The sequence below is a fragment of the Vanellus vanellus genome (genome assembly GCF_965231255.1).
Source record: "Vanellus vanellus genome assembly, chromosome: 6".
Taxonomy (NCBI): Eukaryota; Metazoa; Chordata; class Aves; order Charadriiformes; family Charadriidae; genus Vanellus; species Vanellus vanellus.
In genome coordinates, this window is record NC_138911.1 from 1,687,905 (window position 1) to 1,705,593 (window position 17,689).

General features: G+C 54.2%; 1 protein-coding gene across 1 annotated transcript; it reads left to right on the forward strand.

Moving 5' to 3' along the window:
* Positions 1 to 61: 61 nt before the first annotated feature.
* Positions 62 to 17,459, forward strand: DDB1 (damage specific DNA binding protein 1). Its single transcript, XM_082485277.1, has 27 exons — positions 62 to 220; positions 1,466 to 1,614; positions 1,730 to 1,846; positions 3,090 to 3,311; positions 6,696 to 6,810; positions 6,922 to 7,019; positions 8,341 to 8,499; positions 8,910 to 8,993; positions 9,174 to 9,290; positions 9,663 to 9,765; positions 9,932 to 10,007; positions 10,088 to 10,196; positions 10,379 to 10,557; positions 10,643 to 10,806; positions 10,902 to 11,009; positions 11,349 to 11,556; positions 11,775 to 11,870; positions 12,125 to 12,236; positions 12,831 to 12,954; positions 13,325 to 13,489; positions 13,914 to 14,008; positions 14,172 to 14,342; positions 15,047 to 15,156; positions 15,368 to 15,537; positions 15,886 to 15,988; positions 16,384 to 16,507; positions 16,674 to 17,459. Exons 1-27 carry the CDS (start codon positions 160 to 162, stop codon positions 16,755 to 16,757), a joined length of 3,423 nt encoding a protein of 1,140 aa, XP_082341403.1. The 5' UTR covers positions 62 to 159; the 3' UTR covers positions 16,758 to 17,459.
* Positions 17,460 to 17,689: the final 230 nt, after the last annotated feature.

Genomic DNA, 17,689 nt, shown 5'->3' on the forward strand with positions numbered 1-17,689 from the left:
CGGCCTCGCCCCGCCCCTTCCGCTGACGTCGCGGCGGCGGCGGGCGGAAGGGGCGGTGACGGCGGCGCAGAGGCCGCGCCAGGCCCCGCCAGGCCCCGTTCTCGGTGCGCGCCGCGTCCTGCCCCGGTTTACCGACCTTCACCCGCCGCCGCCGCCGCCATGTCCTACAACTACGTCGTGACGGCGCAGAAGCCGACGGCCGTGAACGGCTGTGTCACCGGTACCGGCGGGGGAGAGGGGGGCGGCGTCAGGACCCCCGGCCTAACGGGGGGCGGCGGGGCCTGTGCGGCCGTGGGGGTGATGGAGGGCCGTGGGACACTGCGGGGCTGGAGGGACATTGAGGTTCTTGGGGATCAGTGGGGCACCGGGGCGCTGGGGGGTGCTGAGGCCCCCGGGGGGGTGTGGGGCACTGAGTGGGTCCTGAGGTCCCCGGGGGGGGTTGTGGGACACTGAGAGGATGCTGAGGTCACTTGGGGGGGTTGCGTAGCACTGAGGGGGTACTGAGGCTTCTGGGGCGGTTGTGTGGCACTGAGAGGGTGCTGAGGCCCCTGGAGGAGTTAGGGGACACTGGGGGGATGCTGAGGCTCCTTGGGGGGGTTGTGTGGCACTGAGGGGATGCTGAGGCCCCCTGGGGGGGTTGTGGGGTACTGTGGAGGGAGAGCCAGAGGGTTCCCTGAGGTCTGAGGGGTGGCTAGGAGTACACTGTGGTGCCTTGGGGTGTGCTGAGGTGTGGGTGGATCTTGGGGGGGCTGCGGGAGCACTGAGTGACCTGCAGGTGCCCTGAGGTTCGTAGGCGTGTTGGTGGAGCACCAAGGGTAGCTGGGGGGGAGGATGCTTAAGAGGTTATTGGGGTGCTGTGGGGCATTGAGGGAGCTGGAAGGGGGGTCTTGAGATTCTTAGGGGGATGCTGTGGGGCACTGGGGACTCGTTGAGGTTCTTGGAGGTGGTGTGGGGCACTGGGGTTGCACTGAGGATGCTGGTGATGCAGTGGGGTTTCTCTGGGGGACTTGAGGTTTCTGAGAGATTAGTGGGGTTTTAGTGTGTGAGGGTGAAGTGGGATTCTTGGGGGGGTTATGGAGCAGCAGAGGGTTGGGGTGCTGCGGGGAGAGGCGATGGTGATGGCTGTCTCTGTGTCTTGCCTTACTGTGAGGTCTTTTGGGGTGTTGCAGTGCACTCTGGAGAGGGAGTGTAGGGGAAAAGGCCCCCAGGAACGAGGTTCACTGGGGAAAGAAGGAAAGTCAGAGCTCAGGGAAGGTGGTTGCTGAGGTGGCCAGATGTTGTGGGAGGAAGATGCTGGGGTTTTGGGGTGCAGCAGGGAGGCTGGTACTTGGGGCGAGGCTGTAGGTTGCAGGCCAGACTCCCCAGAATCAGCAGACTCCTGCAGGTTGTTCAGTGAGAGCACCCCAAGGTGCTGTCTCGTCGCTTCTTTGTGGCTCAATAGTGATTTCTTCTCTCTGTTTCCCAGGCCACTTCACCTCGGCAGAGGACTTGAACCTGCTAATTGCTAAGAACACGCGACTGGAGATCTATGTGGTGACAGCGGAGGGGCTGCGGCCTGTCAAAGAGGTGGGGATGTACGGCAAGACTGCTGTCATGGAGCTCTTCCGCCCCAAGGTGGGTACGCTGTGGTGAGGGGGCTGCGTGCCAGCTGGGGAGGGCAGGCACGGGTGCGCCGGCGCCGCTGGCTCTGACACGCTCCTGAAGGCACGCCGCTGCTCTGCTTTCACAGGGGGAGAGCAAGGATTTGTTGTTCATCCTGACAGCAAAGTATAACGCCTGCATCCTCGAATACAAGCAGAATGGGGACAGCATTGATATTATAACCCGTGCTCATGGCAACGTGCAGGTGAGTGAAGCTGTAGCACCTGGAAAGGGTGAATTTCTTTCCTTGGGGATGGTTTTACTTTGCCAGTGATGAGAGCGAGCTTAGGTGACGGGTTTCTGCCTTGTTATTTATGATTCTTTGCATACCACTGACTCCGGTGTGGTTGTCCTGCTGCCGCTGTTACTTTCAGAGGTTTTTGCCTGTAGCAAGTCAGTCTGGGGGCTCAAGAACTGAGGACACCACTCAGCTACAACTGTCTCCCAATGGGGCAGTTTGCAGAATAATAAGATTAATTTGAGATACTCCTACTGTAATGAGAATTAGTGCTCAAAACTCAATGTAAGGTAGAATTTTCCGTGGGAAATGACTACAGTATTTCGTGGCTGATCTCTACTTGCTGCATACCAGAAGCATGACTACTGAAGTTACTCTTATCATCATGGCCATACAACGTTGTTAGTAATTGTAGATGTTCTCCATTGCTCTGTTTTATGTGGATTAAAATCACACCTTCTGAGCAGGTCAGAAATCCACATCTCTCTTTGGATTTATGTTAGTCATTAGCCAAATTATTTCCATCAGCTGTCAAGACAAAATATCTTCCATCTGTTTCCAGGCACTGAGCTTCTGCTGATGTACTGTTGGTGGAGCTGAGCAGGGGGTTACAGGCAGGAGATGTAGGTGGGCATGTCCTGTCAGTAATGTGTTAGTGTGTTTGGGGAAAAGTGCTTAATCTTCCCGTGCCACGGTTCTGCCTCATGACATATGGAGATGCTGATATCACCCCATGCCGAGTAACGCCGAGGGATCTGTGGAGGCTGATAATGGGGCTGGATTTCTGAAGGGTGATTTTTAGTTATGGATATCAAAGCTCTTCACAGCAGCGGAGAGCAGCGCGCCCTGTCAGTGATAGAAAGCGGAGGCACAGGACAGCGATGTGGCTTTTCTGAGATCATTCAGTAGAGAGTTGGGATGGCAAAACCAGTTGTAGGGTCTGCTCCTGGAGCTCCTGGTTCCCAGGAGAGAGAAACTGTGCGCTGTGGGAGCTCTGGCGGGCTTGCTGGTGGAAAGGACCTGCTGCTTGAGGCAGGAGATGCCTGGATCACCTTTGGCTTGTCAGATGGTATTTTAAGGCCTGTTGGGAAGTGTGCAGGGAGTCGTTACTCAGCTGAGGGGTGGTAACTATTCTCAAGTCCCACATGAGGATCTTTTTCTGACACTAATCGCCCTTTCTTTTTCCCCTCTCTGTGGATCTCTCGCTCAGGATCGCATTGGCCGTCCCTCAGAGACCGGCATAATTGGCATCATTGACCCAGAGTGCCGGATGATCGGCCTGCGGCTCTATGATGGCCTCTTCAAGGTCATTCCCCTGGACCGGGAGAACAAGGAGTTAAAGGCTTTTAACATCCGCCTGGAAGAGCTCCAAGTCATCGATGTGAAGTTTCTCTATGGCTGTCAGGCTCCGACCATCTGCTTCGTCTACCAGGTACCTTGTTGTCGATCGGTGACTCAGGTGGAGGGTGCTGGAGATCGCTTCTGTGCTAGCCAAGGTCTCTAAAGGTCTTCCAAAGGGCTTGGAGCAGCAGCAGTGGCCTGGAGCCCACGGAAAGCAGTGCTTTGGGCAGAGCGAGAGACAGTTCTGGCTCCTGCAGGCTCATTGTGTAGCCGAGGAAAGTCCATGTTCCTCTGTGCTGCTTTTTTCCATTTCTGGGAGAGAGAAATCCATGCTTTCCCACGGGAGAGCTGGGTAGCTGATGCTTTGGATGGGACCGTTTCCTGGTCAAACACTCAGGAGGAGCTCATGGAGTCTTTCCAGCGAGTGCTTAACAGGTGGATTAGAGCTGGAGTCAGTAGTTTCCTACAGGCATCGCTGTAAGACTTGAACCTTCCCCTTAAAAAAAAAAAAAAAAAAAGGCAGTATGTCTTGTTTGCTATTTGCTGTACACTCCAGGATTGTAAAGAGGGGCCATAACCTCTCCTATCACCAAGGTCCTCACAGAGGCAGTGTTTGTAGGCTCTTCTCTAAATGCTTATTGTGAACCAAAGAGCCTTTGCTGCGCTGACTGAGCGAGGGATTATCTTTGCTTTGTCAAAGTCGGGGCCAGCCTGGGCCTAGCGAAAAGTTCCTGAGATGGCAGCACAGGATCTGGAGTGAATTTAGTTCAGCTTCAGCATAGTCCTTAGTGGCAAACTCATACAATGAGAGCTACTAATCATGTGGCAGCAGTGACTTGATTATTCCCGATCTGTTTTCAAAAGTCACTATTACTGTTTTCAAGAGGGGTGGGTGCTGTTGAACCCCCCTGGCAGTTACTGAATAGAGATGGGGGGGAAAAGTCACTTTGTCACCACGTAACTAGGAGTTGGGAGGACAGCCCAGATTCCCTGTGTCGGGACAGTGCTCTTCGCCTGCCCTGTGGGTAGCTGGTGTTCTCCCTTGTCACCTGAACAAATGTCAGCGTGCTCTTCAGCCTTGCTGGAGAGTGTCCCCAGCCGTCATGTATCCTCCCCACCTCGCAGACACTTGTGTGACGATTTAACAGTACGCACAAAAAAGGAAGAAAACGGGGGGGGGGGGGACGGGACGACGGGGTTTGAATACCTGAAAAAGCAAAGGATTTTCAGCAATTGCTGATGCATAGGAACAAGCACTGGTTTTGTACAAAAAGCTGTTTAGGGAAGAGGGAGTCATGATCTCTTGCACGACAGAGCGGAGCCTGACCTGCAGGGCTGTGCCGTGCACGCTTTCACAACACGTGGCTGTCTTGTTTCTGTGTGACTGGGGATGTGGGGACCGTAATTTTATCCCACGCAGCCACGCCGACTTTGAAACCCGACGTCAGAAGGGAAGCGGGTAGCCAGTCTTTGCTCTAGAAATACGCGCGAAGGGTGGCTGGCTGATTATGGATTTCTGGTTTTGACTTGCTGCCTGGGTGACTTCCCCAAAGCTCGGAAGCCCTAGCGGTGGTGATGTGCTGCTCTGAAAAGTGCCGAGCGTACCCGTGAGTTTGATTAGTATCGTTGCTGTTGCGTGCTGGGGAAACTGAGGCAGAAAGGGGTGGTGATTTGGACAAATTCTTGAACTCCGTGTCAGGGTCTGGACAGGAGCACACCAGTTTTCACGGAAGAGTGTCTTAAAGGAGGAGCTTGGTCGTCTCATGTAGTCAGCGAGTAAAAAAGGTTTTATCTGGAGATCTGACTTCTTTAACAGATTTGCTCTGATTTAATCTGTAACGGTTCATTCGTTATAAACAGGTATTATATGAATAAAGAGTAAATTAATAGCTTGCTCCATGTCTAACACTCTTAATACGGTTTTTATCTTTGCGGCAGGAGCGAGATGCGAGTTCTCTCTGACTCATTAGGCCTTACATAAAACTCTGGCTTTGTTTTGGTCCCTGGGTGTCTGACTTGCGTGTGTGTGGAGAGGGGAACGTTTCCAAGCTGCTGCTTTGATTCCTTCTCAATTTATTAATCATTATCACAGGATTTGGACTGAACAGCATAGCAGTGTCTGAGATAATTTTTGTGTCGTTCTGAAACCAGCGGAAGATACCACAAAAAGGGGAAGTTCATAAAAATGCACAAAACAGCTTGAGAGCTGCTGTGGTGTGGAGTAAAAAAGTCTAGAAATGTCAGAAGTTTCATTAATGACCCCTCTGCCCCATTTTAACAGCCACCCTCTTCAATTTTCTCCTCCCCACGGAGCTATTTCTCCTCCTGGCTTCCCCTTCGCTGTCAGCCGGTACTGCTCTTTGCTTCCTTCGGTGTTGCACCGCTGGCTCTTGCCAGGACCTCGGGCTCCGGAGTGCCGTCAGTGAGGATGTTTGCCAAGCGGCAGAGGCTCTGAGGGGTGAGCCAGGAGGTGCCCAGCTTTCCTGCGAGTGTTTGTTTACAAAGCTGACGGCTACAGGGAGGCAAAAAAAGCGCTTTTACTCTGATCTGGAAAGTGGTGAGGCATAATAAATAAAAAGATGAATGACTCTTTTTAAGTAGTCCTATGAACAGCGTGACTAAGGAAACCTGGTTCCCTGTGATTTAGAGCCTTGTCTTAACTTTTGGGACGTGAAATTGGTCAGTGGATTATGTTCAAAGCCCTCCCTGTGCTTTGGGTGCCCATATGTCTATTCCCCGTGCGGGTTCCCAAACGCTTCTTGGCGTAGACCACCTTTCCCGTAGTGGGGTGCTGATTTGGGGGCCTCTTCTCCACCCACAGCGTATTTCGGTGAAGCCTTTGTGGACTCACTGCCTCGGCGACCTCTGCGCGCATCGGGTTTGGTGGAAACTGCCCACTGGGCTGGGAATTACTGGAATGGCTGAGCCGTTGGGGGATTATTTGGCAAGGAGATTATGTTTCCTCAGGAAAGCAGGCTGAAAGGCCTGAGGAGCATCGAGATAGGAGCTCAGCTGCTCTGGCACCTGCGCCGCTACAGCGGAGCTAAATTCCTGAATGCCTTGCTGGAGCTGGAGGCGGTGGCGATATTGCGTAGTGCCACTCATGCCCAGATTCGTAGAGCTGTGCGTCAGATGAATCTGAGTCCCAGAAAATCGCTGGTATAAAAAAAACTGCAAAAGTAGTTTTCAGTCCTTTTTGGCTCAGGGATTTATTCAAAGATTGTTCTGCATATGGATAAGGTTAGGGAGAACATTGGTGTGTGTCTGTTGAGACACGTGTGTGGTTTGAGGGAGACTGGGGAGGAGGTGGGCAGGGTGGGAAGCCTCAGCAGCTCGCTGGTGAGGGTGCTCTTGCAGGAGATGAGGTGGAGTCTCCTCGTTTCGCAGGTTGGTAGTCAGCTCTGCTTCTGGAGCCTGTTGCTGTGCACGTGAGGCTGTCGTCAGCGTATGTTGTCATTCGCGGCTTCTCTTTCAGGACCCTCAGGGTCGCCACGTCAAGACGTACGAGGTATCCTTGCGTGAGAAGGAGTTTAACAAAGGTCCTTGGAAACAGGAGAACGTAGAGGCTGAAGCCTCCATGGTCATTGCAGGTTGGTCCTTCTTTGTAAAAGATCTTCCCTCCCGTTTCTTTCTCAAGGCTGAATGCCTCAGTCATGCTGTACAGGTTCTCTAATAAGACATATGTCTTCTCCCCTGCACAGTGCCAGAGCCTTTTGGAGGCGCCATCATCATTGGGCAGGAGTCTATCACGTATCACAACGGAGATAAATATCTAGCTATAGCTCCACCTATCATCAAGGTGAGTGACTACCGAGATCTAGAAATGCGTCCCATGTAATTCCTCCGTTCCCAGGCGTCTCTCAGAGTGCTGGTAGGGTATCGGGCTACTTGTCTCCAAGTGGAGTCTGATAAAGCCAGTTACACCCAGAGGTTTGGTGAGTGTGGGTGTTTCACATGATGCCTGGTCTGTGTTTTTGGGGATGGAGCGACATGTGTTATCCTTCTGCTGGTGGCAGTGTGTGCTTGCACTGCAGTGTGTGGCTCTGCTCTCTGTTGAGCGCTTAGAAATGGTGCAGGAAAGCTGAAATCTTGTTTGGGCCCCAGAGAAAGGGATTAATTAGGAGGTAGTGCGTGGTTTGGGCATGGGTCCAGGCTGGAGCCTGGTTTCAGTTTAGGCAGCAAAAGATATGAACGAGCCCCTTGGAGACTTGAGTCCACCGGTGTATGATTGGGGCACTTGTTCAAAGGAAAAAAAGACTTACAGAGTTTGTGACAGAAGTTGAGCTTGTGGTTTTTGTCAGAGGGCCGGGCCAGTTCCCACATTTAAACGGTGCAGGAAGCCCAAATGGCATGGCTGAGGTGCCGCCCGGGGCTGACAGAGGGCTTGAACTATGATCAAAAGGTTCTTTTAAGCTGGGAATAATGACAGGCTAGAAAAGAGCTATAAATCTTGGGTAAAGAAATACTAATATTGTTGTCTGAATGCCTACAGGCTCTCAGACCACTACTGGAGCTCTGTGATGGAGAGTGTTACATTGGAGCATGCGGAGCGAATCGCCTTTGCTCTGCTGACATACAGATCTGGGCCTTGACCTGTAAGCAGAGTGCAGGCTCCTCTGTGCTCAAGGCCAGTGGGCTGTTTGCGTACAATAAAGATCTGCAAGATCAGGATTTTTAAGCCAAAATGTTGACAGGAGGCCAGGGAGCATCCACCACGCAGAGCGAAATATCTGCAGAGCTTGAGTCCGGAGATGCAGCAGGCTTGGAGCTCTGCAGGTCCCAAATAGCATCCCTGTGTCTGTGGAAGGCAGTTAGGAAAACGGGCTTTCTGATGGCATCTTGCCTGGGCTGTGAACAAGCTAGCGACATGTTTCATTTAGGAACGTGAGGTGGTTCCTAGTGACCAAAAGTGAGACCGTTTGACCACAGATTCTGGTTGTGCTTGCTGATACGGTTTGTTGAAGGGTAAATCCAGCCCTTTCTCTCTAGACAGGAGGAGTGGGACTTTGCTGTGGATGTGGTTATTCCCTTCTGGTGTGTACAGAGGTGATCCCCGCTAGATGCCCGTTTGGGACTGTTTCAATGGGTTCCTAAAAATTCCCTTTCTCCTTTGCGTGCAGCAAAGTACGATTGTGTGCCACAACCGTGTGGATCCCAACGGGTCCCGTTACTTGCTGGGGGACATGGAAGGACGCCTCTTCATGCTGCTCCTGGAGAAGGAAGAACAGATGGACGGCACTGTCACTTTGAAGGACCTGCGTGTGGAACTGCTCGGCGAGGTAAGACTCGACCACGTTGCATGTGCTGTCCTTGTTGCTTCTCACCGCGAGGCTGGGAGACTCCGCAGGCTGGAAATGCTCTGCTGAGAGCTGAGCAGCAGGAACGGAGTCTCTTGGAGCCCGGGATGGGGGGATGTTTCACAGTTGTCACAGCTCTGAACTGTCCGTTGCTGGGAAATTCCCCATCGGGGCACTTGGAAGTTGTCACCGTCTTCCCCGGTTTTTGCCTGGTGTTTGTGCGCTGTCCCTGGGGGAAGCTCAGACTCTCCCTTGGTTTTGTAAAGGGATTAAATTCCCCTCCTGTGCCCAGGGTCTTCCTGTTGGGCTGCTGCTCAGATGTGGTGCTTGCAGGGTGTGGCAGGGTCCTTTTCACGCTAGTTGTGGTTCACCTGCCTCTTCTCGATTCCCAGACATCCATTGCAGAGTGCTTGACCTACCTGGACAATGGAGTTGTGTTTGTCGGCTCTCGGCTTGGGGATTCCCAGCTTGTGAAGGTACGTGGCAGCCGCCTTCTGGCTTAGTTGTGTGTTCAGACAGGATTTTGTACTTATTTATTTTCACCGTGGCCTTGAGAGGTGTATGTGGATAAATTTTCCTTTCTTCTTGTGTGCCCTATTCCCTTTCCACTTGCTTGTTCTTGCTTGTTGAAAGGCGATAATTGTGTTTATTCGTAGCTCAACGTGGACAGCAATGAGCAGGGCTCCTATGTAGTGGCTATGGAGACCTTCACCAACCTCGGTCCCATCGTCGACATGTGTGTAGTGGACCTGGAAAGACAAGGCCAAGGGCAGGTAACGTTCATTCTGCTTTTCTGTTCTGGGTGCTGGGGATGTCTGGGCCAGCCAGGTGTGCGTGTGTGGGTTGTGAATGGCCAATGCGGCCTAAACCACGACACCGTGGAAGGAAAAGTCTACAAACCGTTTATTGGAGGACCTCAAAGTCTTATCCAGGTGCAGGGATGGGACTGAGGTCTTACACTGAAGAGTGGGGAGGCTAATTCTTAGATACCCCTGTTCATGAGGAAGGGGTTACCTTTATGCAATGAGGAAGGATCAGCTGCCAAAAAACTTCCTCTGAGAAGTGGAGACAATGGGTACCCCATCTTCCCTTGAACCCATCACTTCCCAGCAATGGTTGGTAAAGATCATCTGCTTTTCATCCAGCTGGTCACGTGCTCGGGTGCATTTAAAGAAGGTTCACTGCGGATCATTCGGAACGGCATTGGGATTCATGAGCACGCCAGCATTGACTTGCCGGGGATTAAAGGTGCGTGAGCTGTTCAGTGCTGCCCAATACAACCCACAGCCTGAGAGGGCCCAGTTTGGGACACGTCACGTGCACAGACTGAGGTTGGGGTGTGAGGCAGGGGGCTCGCCACCCACCAACTCTTGAAATATTCGCTGTGAGCAAATGTGGCCTTTCTTTGTTGCAGGCTTGTGGCCCCTGAGGTCGGACTGTCATCGTGAAACGGACAATACGTTGGTGCTGTCCTTTGTTGGCCAGACCAGGTAAGGTGGGGTTAACGCTGAGCCAGGCACTCAGCCACGTGTTGGAGCAGGATATAACGGGAGCTCCCTTTCCCGTTCAGGGTCCTTATGTTAAATGGAGAGGAAGTAGAAGAGACGGAGCTCACAGGGTTTGTGGATGATCAGCAGACTTTCTTCTGCGGCAACGTAGCACATCAGCAATTGATCCAGGTGATGCCAGTTCTAGGCAAATGGAGGTGTCTCTCTCGCGATAACCCTACAGCCCTTATTGATTGTGGGGCTAACTTCGATCTGTGCCGCTTGTCAGCGGCATGGTCTGCAGTACTTCCTTGGGCTGATGTCAGAAGGCAGGTGGTGTTCTGGCTCTGAGCAGAGGTGTCCTCTCTCCCCAGATCACCTCTGCCTCTGTAAGACTGGTTAGTCAGGAGCCCAAAGCCCTGGTGAGCGAGTGGAAAGAGCCCAACGGAAAGAACATCAGCGTGGCTTCCTGTAACAGTAACCAGGTAGTGGTGGCTGTGGGACGAGCCCTGTACTACCTGGAGATCCGACCCCAGGAGCTCAGGCAGATCAGGTGGGTGGACCGAGGGCTCTCAGCCTCTGCTGTTTGTCTTCGGGCTCAAGACTGACACCTCTGTCTGCTTCCTCCTTCCCACCAGCTGCACAGAAATGGAGCATGAAGTTGCCTGCCTGGACATCACCCCTTTGGGGGACACTAACGGCATGTCCCCACTGTGTGCGATCGGGCTCTGGACAGACATCTCTGCCCGCATCCTAAAGCTGCCTTCCTTTGAACTGCTGCACAAAGAGATGCTGGGAGGAGGTAGGGCCCTCCTGGGGCTGCTGGGTGGGGGCAGCGGTCACTGACCTGGCTGAGTCATGAATGACATCAGCTTTCTCTTCTCCTGCTCCCTACAGAAATTATCCCTCGCTCCATCCTGATGACGACCTTCGAGAGCAGCCATTACCTTCTGTGTGCCCTGGGGGACGGAGCTCTCTTCTACTTTGGGCTCAGCCTCGAGACAGGTGACTGCAGGGCCTGGCACTGAGCGGGTGGCTGGAGTCGTGCCCTCTTACTTGCTTGACATGCTTGCTTTCACCCCTCTGGAGACATCTCTCTTTTTCTTGCTTGCTCACTGCGATGGGTTGTGCTTGGGTGGCACTGGCTGTGGGAGTTGGTGGGTTTCTCCAGCAGACTCTGGAGAAAGGAGATTGATGCTTACATCCGTTCCTTTGTGTTGACAGCAGGATGCGTTTACCCACACTAATTTCATCCAAAGGTGTTGCAGCCGCGTTGCACTCTGCCGCCGTGCTTTTGGGAGCTCCGTTGCGGCAGCTCCCAACACCGGTGTTCATTTTCTGCAGGCTTGCTGAGTGACCGAAAGAAGGTGACCCTTGGGACCCAGCCCACCGTCCTGAGGACTTTCCGCTCTCTGTCTACCACCAATGTGTTTGCCTGCTCCGACCGCCCCACCGTCATCTACAGCAGTAACCACAAGCTGGTCTTCTCCAACGTCAACCTGAAGGAGGTGAACTACATGTGTCCCCTCAACTCGGATGGGTATCCCGACAGGTGAGCCTTCACCTTGCCTGGTGTGACACAGGGTGGGGAAGGTTTGGACTCTGCAACGAGATCCTGGGATCAGCAAATGGGATCCTGGGATCAGCAAACGGGATTCTGAGATCAGCAGTTTTGAGGGGTATGGAGGAGAGGGAGTTTCTTGCTGTGCCACCCGCCTTATAAGCGCCATTGCTCATGTGTTTGGGGTTATTTTCTTCCCCCCGAAACAGCTTGGCGTTGGCCAATAACAGCACCCTGACAATTGGCACCATCGACGAGATCCAGAAGCTGCACATCCGCACGGTTCCTCTCTATGAATCGCCCAGGTGAGCTGAGCAGGGGGGAGGGAGCCTGGCTTGAGGCTCCGTGCTCTGCTGCGTGGGACAAGGCTGGGGGTAGACTTTGCAGTCAGCATTCCTGTTGTGGGCTCAGTTAGCACGCAGACTGAATTGGTGGCTTGTGCTGAGAGCAGTCCGGGCAAGCGAGCAGCTCTGTCTCTTCTTGTCTCCGGAGCATCTGTGCTCTCCTTGGAGTGGCCTGTCTTGGCCCTCCTACCCACGCAGCTCTGTCTGTCCCGCAGGAAGATCTGCTACCAAGAGGTATCGCAGTGTTTCGGCGTGCTCTCAAGTCGTATCGAGGTGCAGGATGCCAGCGGAGGCACCACTGCGCTCAGACCCAGCGCCAGCACCCAGGTAAGAGGTAGCTGCTAGATCGCCCCTGAGCTCTGGGCTATGGCTATCGTAGTTCCTCAGGCCAAACCGTGATGCAGATCATCCTTGACAATCTTCTCTTCCAAAGCTCTGAGCGCAAGCTCTCCCCTTTGGCAGCCTGGGAGCAGATGGGGTGGTAAGATCTCCCCGTGGTGGTGAGAAGGGCTCTCTGCGCTGCTCTCTGGCAGCCTTGGCATGCTCACTGTTCTGAAGATCACCTTTGGTTTTGGATGCGGCTCCTTCAGTCCCCCATACAGGCTTCTGTTCGGTCTCAAGTGGTTTCCTCTTCCTGGGAATGCAGGCACAAGTCCTCTTGAGGCAGTAGCTCTGGTGGAAGCCACAACACTGCACAAACTGTTTTATTAATGCTGTTGCTCAGCAGTGCTACCTCTGCCGTGCATGTCACACATCTCTACTGGTGCAGGGAGCGTGTCCCTTTACTCGGGCCCAGGGAGCTCCTTGCTTCACCTTCTCTCCCATTCATTCTTCTGGTTCCCGGTTCCCTCAGCCTGTGTGGTGCAGCGTGGGGATGTGCCAAGTAGCACAAGGATGTGACCGATTTTTACTGTGTCCTAGGCCCTGTCCAGCAGTGTGAGCACCAGCAAACTGTTCTCCAGCAGCACAGCACCGCACGAGACCTCCTTCGGAGAGGAGGTGGAGGTGCACAACCTGCTCATCATAGACCAGCACACCTTCGAAGGTACCGGTCCCAAATGCTGGCCATACCCTCGTCAAGTTTTCTCCTCCAGGACAAGCCCATCAGCGTGTGGCTGACTTGTGATCTGTGAAGATCACAGATCTTGTGAAGATCGATGATCTTGCACGTCTCCTTCAGACGAAGCATTTTTCCTGGAGGGGTGTCAGCCACAGGGCAGAAGGTTAAGGCATAGCGGGTTTTTGATGGCACAAGGTGGTGGTGGGGAGTAGGAGAGGGCATCTCCAGGCAGCTATCTTGGATATGTCTTAAGTTTTCAGCTGCTCCTAGGCGAGCTGCTCTGCCCACGCGTGGAGGTGGTGCCTGTTGGGACCCCGGGGGACCCAGTTGTTTCTGCCTTTCCCTCTTTGCGCAGTGCTTCATGCTCACCAGTTTCTGCAAAACGAGTACGCCCTCAGCCTGGTCTCCTGCAAGCTTGGCAAAGATCCGAACACCTACTTCATCGTGGGCACTGCCATGGTATATCCCGAGGAGGCAGAGCCCAAACAGGGCCGCATCGTCGTCTTCCACTACTCTGATGGTAAGAGCAAGGTCTTCTCGCGTGGCCAAGTCTAGCTGCTTGAGGGACATCAGAGGTGAGCTCCTCAAACCCAAGAGAGCTCACATCTCGGTAGCAGGCAGAGTTTTTCCCGAGGGGTCTGCTGTCAGCTGCCCACAAACAAGATCCGTAGGTGCTGTTACTCCGCTGCAGCCCACCGCAGCGTGTTCCCTTTCCCCTCCATCTCCTAGAGAAGCCCAAGAATCCCTCACCAGAACTGGATTCTGGGATTTGCTTTCTGTGTGGCTGCCCCTGCTGTCGTGTTACTCCTGTGTTACTTGCCCGCAGATCCTCTGAGAGAGTTTCTAGGGGGAGTGATGTTTAGAGCAGCTCGTCTGTATTTCCTTGGCTTGCCGCCCTTGGGAGCGCGGGGCAAATAACCGGGTGGCGCGTGGGTTTATTCCAGGGAAGCTGCAGAGCCTGGCTGAGAAGGAGGTCAAGGGGGCTGTGTATTCCATGGTGGAGTTCAACGGGAAGCTGTTAGCCAGCATCAACAGCACGGTAGGGCTCTCGCAAGACCCTGACTTGGTTTTGGGAGGGTGTTTCAGAGCTGGAAGCTGCTCCAGCTGTGCAGATGTCAGCCAGGTCTCCCGTCTCTGTTGGGGAACGTGTCCTGGCTGGCGTGGGTGTCCCTGCTGGCTCAGAGTTGTGTCCCTTCCTACAGGTGCGCCTGTATGAGTGGACAGCAGAGAAAGAGCTGCGCACGGAGTGCAACCATTACAACAACATCATGGCGCTCTACCTGAAGACCAAGGGAGACTTCATCCTTGTGGGAGATCTCATGCGGTCTGTCCTCCTCCTTGCGTACAAGCCCATGGAAGGAAACTTCGAGGAGGTATCAATGCTGTTGAATAGTCGTGGTTGAAGGTGTGCTGGGAGCCTGTGCTGCCTGTTCCAGTAGGCTCTGGGCAGGGGGAACAACGTTTAAGGTGATAAAAGAAGGAGCCTGGCTCACCCCACCTTGGTAGCCCTTTGAAGACAAGGCTGTAAGGCTGCGCAACGAGAGCAGCGTCACCTGGACATGCTTTTAGATGGATCCCTGTGGTTTCTGGAGGGACGGATCCCTGTGCTTCCAGGAAACTGGGCAATCAATCAGCAGCCTGAGGAGAGCAGGCTTTGGGTGCGTGCTTGGCTCCCGCCAGGGTGGGGAGCTGCCATCTGGACTGCCTGGTGGATAGTTGGAATGGCTTAGTGCGACTGCGGCTGCATCTCTGTCAGTGAACGCAGCGTAGCTGAGGGACGGACCAGGCACTGAGATGGTCTGTGCACTTAAATCGTTAGAGTGGCTCTGGGCACGGCTTCGGCACAGGCTGGTCTGCGTTTGCCCGTGGAGTGCCCTGGCGTTGTCCGAGTGCCACTTGGGCCAGAGCCATCTGCAGAAGGCACCTTTTGTGCCTTTTGCTCAGCTGCCTTCACCTAGCAGAGAGGGACAGACTGGATCCTACCTTGCTCCTGAAAGTTGGTGTTGGGTGGAATGAAGATGCTGGCTCACAGGACGGGCCATCTGTGCACGCTGCATCTCCTCTTCTCCCCTTCCAGATTGCCCGGGACTTCAATCCAAACTGGATGAGTGCCGTGGAGATCCTGGACGATGACAACTTCTTGGGAGCAGAGAATGCTTTCAATCTTTTTGTGTGCCAGAAGGACAGGTGAGCTGGCTGTGAGAGGGATGTGGCACTGCGTGATGGGAGGGATGGGGTGATAGGACCTTCTGGTCTCCTCCACATTACAGCTATGGAGACGTGTGTCAGGCAGGAAAACTGGGAGGAGCATGCCCAGCCCTGAGGAGCAGTGAGGTGGGAGCAGGGGAAGCTTTCATGTCACCCCAGCACGGACTGAGCAGGGTGCTTTGGATTTCAGTGCGGCCACGACCGATGAGGAGCGCCAACACTTGCAGGAGGTGGGGCTGTCCCACCTGGGAGAGTTCGTCAATGTCTTCTGCCATGGGTCTCTCGTCATGCAGAACCTGGGCGAGACGTCCACACCAACGCAGGGCTCGGTTCTCTTCGGCACAGTCAACGGCATGATCGGTAAGGGCCGGGGTTGCCCAGCCTGAGTAGGAGGGTAGCATGTCCCCTTCCCTGCTGCCAAACCTGAGCTGGGTTTTCCTCATGGCTCCGTTCTCCTCTGTTTCCCAGTCGAGTGACGATCTGTGCCGCAGTCCCCTCAGAAACCCGCTTTTCTCTCTGCTTTGCTTCCGGGAGAGGAAAGTGCTGTGGCTTTCTTTGAAACTCCTTCCCTTGTCCCAGCCCTCCCAGGCGCCAGCTTCCAGCACGACTCCAGTCCCGGAAGCCTGTCCCAATCCCTGCCTGCGCTGGGAGCTGCCGGAACGCCCTGCGGTGAGCCCTCAACCTCCCTCTCCGTTTTACCTTTTGCAGGATTGGTGACCTCGCTGTCGGAGAGTTGGTACAACCTCCTCCTGGACATGCAGAACAGGCTGAATAAAGTCATCAAGAGCGTGGGCAAGATCGAACACTCCTTATATCCTTTCGCAGTTCTGCCGGGAGCCTCTGCTGGTCAATACTGGGGGCTGGCTTGTGAATCTGGCCTGAGCCAGGCGTGGGGTGGGATTTTGGAGGTTTATCTTTGTTGGGACACTCCGGTGGAGGTGTACATCGGCTGGAGAGGGTGGTAGTGGTGTTTGCCAGGCGCTCAGGGCGTTGTGCTTGAAGAAAAGTTGCCTGGGGTAGAGAGAGGTCTATCTGGCAGGGTTTGAGGATGAAATACGGCTTTGTGGTAGCCCTAAAAACACGGTGCAAATTCTGTGGTCCTCCTGACGCGGCAGCATCGTCAGGCTGGGTGGGACGGCTGCTGCGTGCACCCAGAGTCTGGGGTTGGTGTTACTCCATGTGGATTCGGCTCCTTTACGGTGGCACCTGGAGATCATTTCACACCGAACGCAAGACAGAACCGGCTACGGGCTTCATCGACGGTGACCTGATTGAAAGCTTTCTGGACATCAGCAGGCCCAAGATGCAGGAGGTGGTGGCAAACTTGCAGGTGAGATGGTTGATGTGAGCTTAGGCCCTTCAAAATTAGCAATTAGGGATCCCTGCTCTGGAATCCAGGCTGCGGTAAATCCTAAATGCACTCCACGATGATCTGGGAGCGTTCTTCAGCACCTGCTGATGTCTCCACGCTCTGATACCTTTTTCTCTCCTTGCAGATTGATGACGGCAGCGGCATGAAGAGGGAGGCCACCGTAGATGACCTGATAAAGATTGTGGAGGAGCTGACCCGGATCCATTAGCAGGATTCGGAGTCGTTCCCTAGCGCCTTCCTCCACGTAAAGCAAGGGAGTCTTTTTTTTTTTTTTTATTTCCCCACCTGCAGCTTGGGGACCCCTGGCCGGCTGCACTCAACACCGGCGGTGGTGGCCCTTGCCCGAGGGGACGTGGGGGAAGGAGTCTCTGAAGGGGAGCCGGCTTTGCTAGGGATTTGGGGGGGTGTTGCTCAGGCACCACGTCATCGCCTGCTTGGATTCACGAATCCTGCGGACTCGGCTGCTGACCCCGAACTGGGCTTCGCTGGTCGCCCTTCGTTGGGTGACCGACCGATAGCGCTTGGCTGATGCGGTGCCCTTGCCTGGATTCACTCTTCACTGTCGTCTTTAGTATCTTTTTAATTTTTTTTTTTTTTTTGGCTTTGTTTCATTTTTTGGATTTTTTTTTTGATCCTTGTGGGTTGTTTAGTTGTTTGGGTTGTTTTTTTTGGTTTTTTTTTTTTGGAAGAGGGAGCGAAGCTGCCTCGAGGGTGAGGGCTGGAGGAGTCATCTGGGGCTGGTGAGACGCGCGGAGGGGGAGGATTTCTCTACGTCTGGGTGAGGAAGCGGAGCGGGGACAGGCGCGCTTCTCTCTCTCTCCACAGGATCTGTGGCTCGCTCAGGGAGGGAAGTTCTGGGAAGCTCGATCAGTTGTTGGTTTCTGAGTTTTACCAAATAAAGTAGTCCAAGAGGAAAGGTCTGGCTCCTCACCGTGACTGCAGGGGTGGTACCCGCTGTGCAGAGCCGTGTCCTCGGCTGGCCGGAGGGATCCCCCCGCCCTTCCCGAGCCAAGGCGGTTTCTGGAGGTATTCCCTACGTCGAAACACGGTTCCGTGCTTGGTGCCGGCGAGAGCAGCGCTGGGGGGGGGTCGCAGGCTCAGCGGGATCAGGCTGCAGGTGCTGGGAGCGCGTGGCTGTTT